At 52.1% G+C, this 8406-nt stretch overlaps 1 protein-coding gene across 1 annotated transcript in view; it reads left to right on the top strand.

The window, feature by feature from the left end:
• ALDH6A1 (aldehyde dehydrogenase 6 family member A1) overlaps positions 1-8406 on the top strand; it is a 28147-nt gene that overhangs the window by 9372 nt on the left and 10369 nt on the right. The window contains exons 6-8 of the mRNA XM_075926885.2: positions 214-516; positions 1888-2009; positions 3360-3549. Of these exons, the coding sequence (XP_075783000.2) occupies positions 214-516; positions 1888-2009; positions 3360-3549 (615 nt within the window). The remainder of the gene's footprint in view (positions 1-213; positions 517-1887; positions 2010-3359; positions 3550-8406) is intronic.

The following is an 8406-nucleotide window of genomic DNA, read 5'->3' on the forward strand; positions in this document are numbered from 1 at the left end:
TGTTATGAACATTAAATGGATGCTTTCCTCATTGCATTCAGAGCCAGCTAGTCTATTGTGCTTGGCACTGCAGGGAGTGTTCATAGTGCATGTGGACTGCAGGCTGTGGGGAAAGATGCAGGAAGAGAGAATAGCACTGTGGCATTGGAGAGAGGAATTCTAGGGCTGAGTAGTAGGAGCTCACCCTGTGTCATATCACCCTTTCTGCTGCAGAGGTGGTTGAGCATGCCTGTAGCGTGACATCCCTCCTGCTGGGAGAGACCCTGCCCTCCGTCACTAAGGACATGGACACTTACACCTATCGCCTGCCTCTGGGAGTGTGTGCAGGGATTGCACCATTCAATTTTCCAGGCATGATTCCTCTCTGGATGTTCCCCATGGCCATGGTTTGTGGAAACACCTTCTTGATGAAGCCATCAGAGCGTGTGCCAGGAGCACTCATGTTTCTTGCTAAGCTGTTACAGGACGCTGGTGCCCCTGATGGGACTCTGAACATCATCCATGGGCAACATGAAGGTAAATGTGTGCATTGAGGGGGGCATAGAGATACTGGGGTTTCCACTGTTTGTAGACCAGCATAGTATTTGGGGTTTGTGGAATGTGGGACAAAAGGAATCCAGGTAAACAGGGCTTACCAAGTGGCGGTGAGCCCTGCTCACCAACTGTGCAGTTCAGCACACTGCGCATGCTTGTAATCTACTCACCATGGGTGAGTAGATTACACTAATTGTCGAGCCCTGCAGGTAAGTGCAAGGCTGATAGAGAAACCATTAAAGAGGTTGGACATGCAAATGGACATTTTAAATAGGGATGTAAACATTTGCCTTACCCAATGATGTTTACCAGTTACTGGTTAACCAGCAGCCAGCTTCCTGCCTGCCTGTGGCAAGGTGGGCCCAGCCCAGCTGGAGCAGCCCCCAATCAGAAACTAGTGCAGTGGGTGTGGCCTGGCTAGAGCAGCTGCCTCCTCAACCAGGCTGTAGGCTGGGGATGCTCCAACCTGGCTGGGCCCACTGTACTGTGGGCGGGGGGTGCTCCAGCCTGTCCAGAGCATCCTCTACCCGCAGCACACCCAGCCTGGCTGGAGCAGTCTACTGCACTGCTGGAGAGGGGGTACTTCAGCCCGGCTACACCCACTTGCCATGGGTGGGAGCTACTCCAGCCAACCAGGCCCATCCATCTGTTAAATATCACATTTAACCAGTTAATTGATTAAACAGGATTTTACATCCCTAATTTTAAACCTGAATATCTAATTTAGATCCTTAGGATGGTCTTTTCACAGTGTCCAAGTTACTTAGAAACAACTGCCATTGTCTTTGGGTACTTGTACTCTTCAGTTTCTTAAGCATATTGAAAAATGCCATCATCTGAGGCTAAATATGGATTTAGGAGCCTAACTTAAAGCACCCAGTTTGACAGATTTTGGCTGCTAAACAGTAAAACAGAACCTGCCCTGGCAGTTCTGGAGCTGGACGAACATCAAGATATAAAGGATAAAGAATACTAAGAACTCCAATGTGTAGGAAAGTCTAGAAGATATCTGGGATTCGAGTGCCAGAAGGGCAGAGACCATAGTAAGTGGAGGAGCTAGGATTTAGGTGCTATGGTGACAGAATGATTAGGGATCCAGGAAGGTGAACAGAGGGATAGGGATTTAAATGATAGAGAAGGAAAGTGGATGGGCAGCAGTAGAATTTGGATCCCCGTAATGGTGGTACACAGAGGGGCAGGAATCTGGGTACTAACACTGTGAGTAGCAGCGTGATGGGCACTATGTGGAAGACCAGAAGGGACCATTTGATTAAAACGGTTCCTTCTAGCCTGGGACTGTATGGAAAAGAATGTTAGAGTCCCAGCATATGACGAGCTATTTCTTCTTTGAAGCTGTGAATTTTATTTGTGACCATCCGGATATCAAGGCAATCAGCTTCGTGGGGTCCAATCAGGCTGGAGAATACATCTATGAAAGAGGATCCCAGAATGGCAAGAGAGTCCAATCCAACATGGTAATGCCCCTCGGTATATCAGGGATTTTAGTCTACAGGATGCTATTGCCTTGTACATATGTGCAATTGATTTGATCACAGGAGTCCCTTTGGGGTTGTCACCCTGTGTGCTGGTCATGCCACTGAGCCAGCCTATCTGCCTTCTGGGGCACACCACCATCCTCTCCTACTGGGCCAGAAGCTCTGGTCTCCCCTGGCCAACATGCAGAGTTGTGATAACAGCACTCTTCCCCATTCTCCTCCCCCTACCCCCACTCCAGAGCAATACATATGCAGAACCAGGTCCGCTCTGAGACGGACTCAGCTCGGAGGCACCCAGGAACATAGCCCCAAAGAGGACCAAAATCCCAAATAAATCCATTTTATTCTTCATAAGTTTTACTCTCTATCAATGAAAGAGATGCACAGTGGTTGCTCCTCCTCAGATGATAAATGTTTACACTGAGCTTGATAATAAATAAGTGAAAACAGACACATCAAAGTAAGTAACTAAAACAAAACATGCCTATTAAGCATAATACACTAAGAGCAATTGTTTCAAAGTATGTTCCTTACCCGTTGTCTTTGGTTCAGGTAAAATCTTTCAAGAAAGAGTTATTCTTTCTCTCTGGCTTGGCTCTTCAGCTTTTTAGGGATCTTTGTTTCCTGGTTTCTTCAGGCCTTCTCTTAAAGGAGAGAGGCAATTTCAAAAGACAGATGAAGACAAAAGCCTGATTGAATCGACCCATTAAATAGTCTTTCCCCAGAACGGGAACCATTTGTTTAATTTCCCCATCCCCATAGAAAAATAGCAGATTCAGGATGGATTCCAGTACCAGGCATCATGGTCACATGTCTTTCTAGGACCAACCGCAGTTTGGGCTTATAAGGAAAACAAACCCATTTATAGATTGTCATCTTGAGCCACTGTGTTTCCAGAGTATCAGTAATGGCCCTCATTAGCACATTCAGAATTATAAACCGATCCACACTTAATACTCCTAACTTCACATACAAGACTGATTTTCACACAAAAATAGAATATACACCTTCTGTGGATCCTAACTTTAAAAATGCTATATTACCTTTTGCCTAAAGCATCTTATAGTTATGCATATTCATAAGCCAGTTTTCGTAAAGTTTGGGGGGGGGGGCATGACGACATGCTTAAGAGCTTTTCCATTCAGATTCAGGGAGTGAATTGAATTAGTGCAGTTGTATGTGCTGAGAGAAAGTAAGCTTCTTTTTCTATTAGGATGTTAGCACTTCAGTAACAGCTACAGTAGGAAGTTGTTGTCACTCCAGAGCTGGGAAGATGGTAAGCCAGGTTTATTTAACAGTTTGAGATTGTATATATGTCTTGTATTTTAGGGAGCCAAGAACCATGGTGTGGTAATGCCGGATGCCAATAAGGAGAACACCTTGAACCAGCTTGTTGGTGCTGCTTTTGGAGCAGCTGGCCAACGCTGCATGGCCTTGTCTACAGCCATATTAGTAGGCGAGGCAAAGAAATGGCTGCCAGAGCTGGTGGAGAGAGCCAAGAGCCTGCGAGTTAATGCAGGTATATATCTGTTTGTTAGCTTCAGGCTAAACCCCTGATTTGTGTGTTTGTGTATCTGGTACATCATAGTGTGTGACTATGATGTCTTGGCTCCATGGGATTGGTGCATGGAGGAGGGGTTGGAAGACTTCCTGCTTGAAGGCTCTCCAGGTTCTGTATAAGTACAACAAGAAGTCTGAATTCAGCACCATGTGGTTGAGGTGCAGAGAGGCTCTGTGAAAGAGGGCTTAGTTGTATTACTAGAACCCTAGTTTTACTTTCGCAACATCAAGCAGTTTATAACTAGGTTTGGATATTTTTTGTGTAAGGACTCAGCCTTGCATTTAACATAGCAATCCCATTTACAGTGTGGGATTACAACACACTTTGGCTGATTCTACACTGGCAGGTTCTTGCGCAAAAACTTGCCGCCTGTCTACACTGCACGCACGTTCTTGCGCAAGTAAATCTACAGTATAGCATCAGAAAACAGGGCTTCTTGCATGAGAGCTCTGATGCTCCCTATCAGGAAGAAGCCTTCTTGCACAAGAGGCCAGTGTAGACAGGCAGCCAAGAGTTTTTTGCACAAAAACCGGCCTCACAGGAAAAAAGCCAGGTGGCTGCTTAGATGCTCCATACCTGCACTCTCAGCTTCTTACTTCCTGGTTACCAGGCCACCACCCCCCCTTAAAGCCACACGCAGCCTGCAGGCACCACGGAGCAGCAGCAGCTCAGCCAGCTGCTCCATCACGCAGCTCTGCCCTGCTGCACCCACGAGGGCCCCAGAGGAGATGTCTGCTCCAGAGGGACACCCCCGAGAGCCTGCACCCTCCTCCCAGCAGCCACCACAGGGCTCCCAGGAGGCCCAGAGGGGCACCAAGAGGCGTGCCCCTTGCTGGTCCCAGGCAGAGGTGGAGGCCCTTCTGGACCTGTGGGCCAACAAGGAAGCCCTCCATGACCCCCATGCCCGTCGTCGGAATGCAGACATTTTTAGCCGCATGGCCCAGGCACTCTCGCAGCAGGGACATCTGGCCTGGACCCTTGAACAGGTCTGGGCTAAGGGAAAGAAGCTGCACCTGGGCTATGTCCGGGCCACCGAGGGCCAGGGGGCAGGAGCCAACACCTGTCCCCACTACAACTGCCTCCACGCCATCCTCAGTGAGACAGCAATCTCAGGAACCTTTGGTGCCAGTGGACACTGGCCTGCACCACCACAGTGACCAGGCCACGTGACATGGAGGAGGGTGATCTGCCCACTGGGACAACCGCAGCAGCACTGTCACTCTGCACCTGGAGCCAGTGCTGAGCAGCCAGGATGTCTCCCAGGCTTCATCTGAGGCCAGAGAAGGATCCTCTGGTGAGTGTTGTGCTTCTCACTTGCAAGGGTTGGGGGAGCCGGGTGCCTGGGAGGAGGGAGAGGAAGTGTCTCTCAGGCAGTTCAAGCTGCACGTTGTGTAATAGTATGCAGCATGTGCAACCTTGTGTAGCCTGACTGTGTGGCAGGTGGATGCGGCAGGCAGCTCCAGGGCACACTTGGGACCCTGCTGCTTGCACATGTCCTGACTGGTGGAAAAGGGGGGGTGCCGGCTGGAAGCAGTCAAGGCCCCAAGAGCTCAGGCTGGAAGCCCACTCCTCCCAAAGGGTGCCGCACACAGACAGCACATAGCTATACCTGGCTGTGCTACACAGCAGCTGCTCCTGTGGAAACTGCAGTGAGCCAGCCCTGTGAGCACAGCCCCCATGGAGCCCTTCGCTTGCTCCCGGCCCCTAGGCTGCCCGAGGGAAGCCCCTCACTGCAGCCACACACTTCCCTGGGCTACTTGTCTGAGGGCTAGCAGAAGGAGGAGCAGGGAAGCGATCGGCCTGGCCCTATGGCCGCTTGAGTTTTGCTGCAAGGACGGTACACTCTTCAGTCACCTTGGCTCTGTCTCTGAGGACATCAATTGACAGGGGTCTGAGACCCCAGACCTCGTCTGCCATACTTGCTCCCATGCAATGTGGGGGGATTTAGCTAACTCCTCTTTAAATTCTGTTAATAGTCCTAAGCCTCCACAGCCTCCCCTGGCAAGGAATTCCACAGATTGATACAACACATGCCAAGTGGCCAGCACACAGTCAAGGGGTCTTCAGTCACGGTGATGTCTCCCAAGGGGTTACAATCCATGGAGGATCACTTTACTCCAGGGGGAGTCCTGTATGCAAACATACACACAGGGGACCATGTGCACCCAAGCCATAGTAGTGTGGTGTCACTTGGGCTCAGGGTGGAGGGCATGGAATGCAGGGACAGTGTGGGCAGGGCTGCTTGACTGCCCCATCATTATCTCTGTTCTCTGCAGCAGGACCATCCAGGAGTGAGGGACCCTCCAGCCCTGCAGCAGTGGCAGAACCCCCAACCTCCCAGGCACCAGTCCGGCGGGTCAAGACCAGCTACTATGGCGGCACGTCCAGGCCGTTGAGAGAATTGAGGTGGCGGTCACCAGAAAAATAGTCGCTGACCTGGAGTGGTGGCAGTAGGCACGGGGGCAGTATCTGCAATGGTGTGACTGCATGTGCAACATTATTACCACCCTGACATTGCACATAGGTCACGCCGTGCACTATGGCATGGCCTTGACACATCCACCTGCCCTCCCTGCCATGCCCATGCCCCCTCTGGCTGCCTTGCCTCCACCTGCTGCACCCCATCCTGCCCACCTCCCCGTGCTGCCTGCCCTGACCCTGCCTGAAGGCCAGCTAGGACTCTGCCCCTGCAAAGGCACTGGCAAGAGCCACCCCTCCCATCAGTAGCTCACTCTCCCCCTCCTAGTTCAGATCCCTCTTTCTCCTCCCCCTCTCAGTTCAGAGGCCCCTCCCACTGCCTACTCTTCTTCCCTATTGTTAAGGCAAATAAAAGTTTTTTCTGTTAAACAAAACCAAACTAGTTTTTTCTTATTGGGAGGTGAGGAAAGGGTTGGGGATGGGAGGGAGATGTAGATGGGAGACTGAAGCGACCCTACTGTGGGGCCTGGGAGAACATGTCCTTCAGGGCCTCCCTGATGCGCACCTCATCGTGGTCCACCTGGCGGATGGCAGCTGTGCAGGGCTGTTCAAATACCCAGCATTCGGCTGCCATTCATGCAGGGAGGAAGGCCGCCCCCCTTCCACTCCACGATGCTATGGAGCACACAACACGCTGCCACAACTTCAGGAATGGTCTGTTCACCCATCTCGAGACGGGTGAGCAGACAATGAAAGGCACACTCGACCTGGTTGCGGGCCTGGTTCAGGCGGTCATTGAAACTTGTCCAACCATCCTGTGTAGGGCTGCATCAACAAGGGCATCAGGGGGTAGGCCGTGTCCCCCATAACACAGAGAGGCACGTGGATGTCCCCAGCAGTAAATTCCTGCTGGGGAAAGAAAGTGCCCGCCTCCAGCCTGAAAAACAGGCTGGAGTTTTAGGATGTGGGCATCATGTGCCCTGCCGGACCACCCCACATAAATGTCTGTGAAGCTGCCATGGTGGTTCACAAGGGCCTGGAGTACGATGGAGAAGTACTCATTCCGGTTAATAAAATGGGCCTCTTGATGTTCCGGGGCATGGATGGGGATGTGGGTTGCATTCAGGGCTCCCTCACAGTTGGGGAACCCCAGGGCAGTGAAGCCAGCCCCTGTTGCGTCCATGTCCCGAAGGCGGATGACTCTTTGGAGCAGGATGTCATTGATGGCATGGACAACTTGCAGAAGGGTGTAAAGAAACAGAAAACACACTGAAGGAGGCAGGGTAAGTGCGTGATCCCTTGGGGGGGTGCCCGCCCCTCCTGTGATGCCCTCTGTCCCCAAAAGCACCAGGGTCCCCTCACCTCACAGGCTCCCCCCCATACCAAAAGACGTATGTGAGGGAGGGATGGCACAAACCCCTGGTGACGAGGCATCCCCCACTCTCCCAGCCTGGAGTCTTCCCTTCACTTGGGCAGAGTGCAGTACCCCCTCAGGACTTACCTGCATCACGACGGCACTGACAGTGGACTTGCGCACCCTGAACTGGTGTCCCACCGAGTGGTAGCTCTCCGGGGTGGCCAGCTTCCAGAGGGCAATGGCAACCCTTTTGTTGACCAGGATGGCAGCCCGCAGCCACGTGGTAGGTCTCTGGAGGGCAGGGGTGAGCCAGGCACACAGCTCCAGGAACGTCTGCTTTCGCATTCTGAAGTTCCAGAGCCACTGCTGGTAGTCCCATTGCTCCAGGACCAGCCAGTCCCACCAGTCAGTACTGGTGTCCAGTCTCCAATATCGCCTCTCCACGGTAGGGTAAGGATGCCCCAGGGACGCCACCGCATCCATGGAGAGGGAGTCCAGCTCAAGCTCGGACTCGAGCTCCTGCAGGGTAGCGCAGTAGCATGGAGCAGCAGCTGCAGGCACTCCAAAATGGCCATGTGGGGCCAGAGCAGGAATAGGGCCATCCCTGGCTCAATGGCACAGCAGTGATGATTCCAAAGGCACTAGGGCAGAAGCTGTGGTATCCAAAGAGGCTGAGGGAAACCACAACTAGAATTGCTACAGCTGTCAGTCCCTGCAAGAGGTCCCAAAGCACGTGAGAAACAGCTGTCCAGGGAGATCCCTTTAATCACGTGTCTTAAAGGAGCTCTAGCCCCTGCCCCTGGAAAGTCCTGGTGCCCTTTTGCCCTCTGCAAAATAGTTCCGGGCTGAAGCTTTTGTGCAACAGCGTCCTGCTAGTGGGGTCACACTCTTGCGCAAAAGCGCATGGCTCTTACGATGCGCTGTGACCAGTGTGGATGCTCTCTTGCGCAAGTACTTTTGCGCAATACCTTTTGTGCAAAATAGTTCTTGCGCAAGAAGCGTGCAGTGTAGACATAGCCTTTTATTCTAGGAAAGTTCCC

Source organism: Pelodiscus sinensis, chromosome 5, assembly GCF_052426305.1.
Source record: "Pelodiscus sinensis isolate ZL-2025 chromosome 5, ASM5242630v1, whole genome shotgun sequence".
NCBI classification, from domain to species: domain Eukaryota; kingdom Metazoa; phylum Chordata; order Testudines; family Trionychidae; genus Pelodiscus; species Pelodiscus sinensis.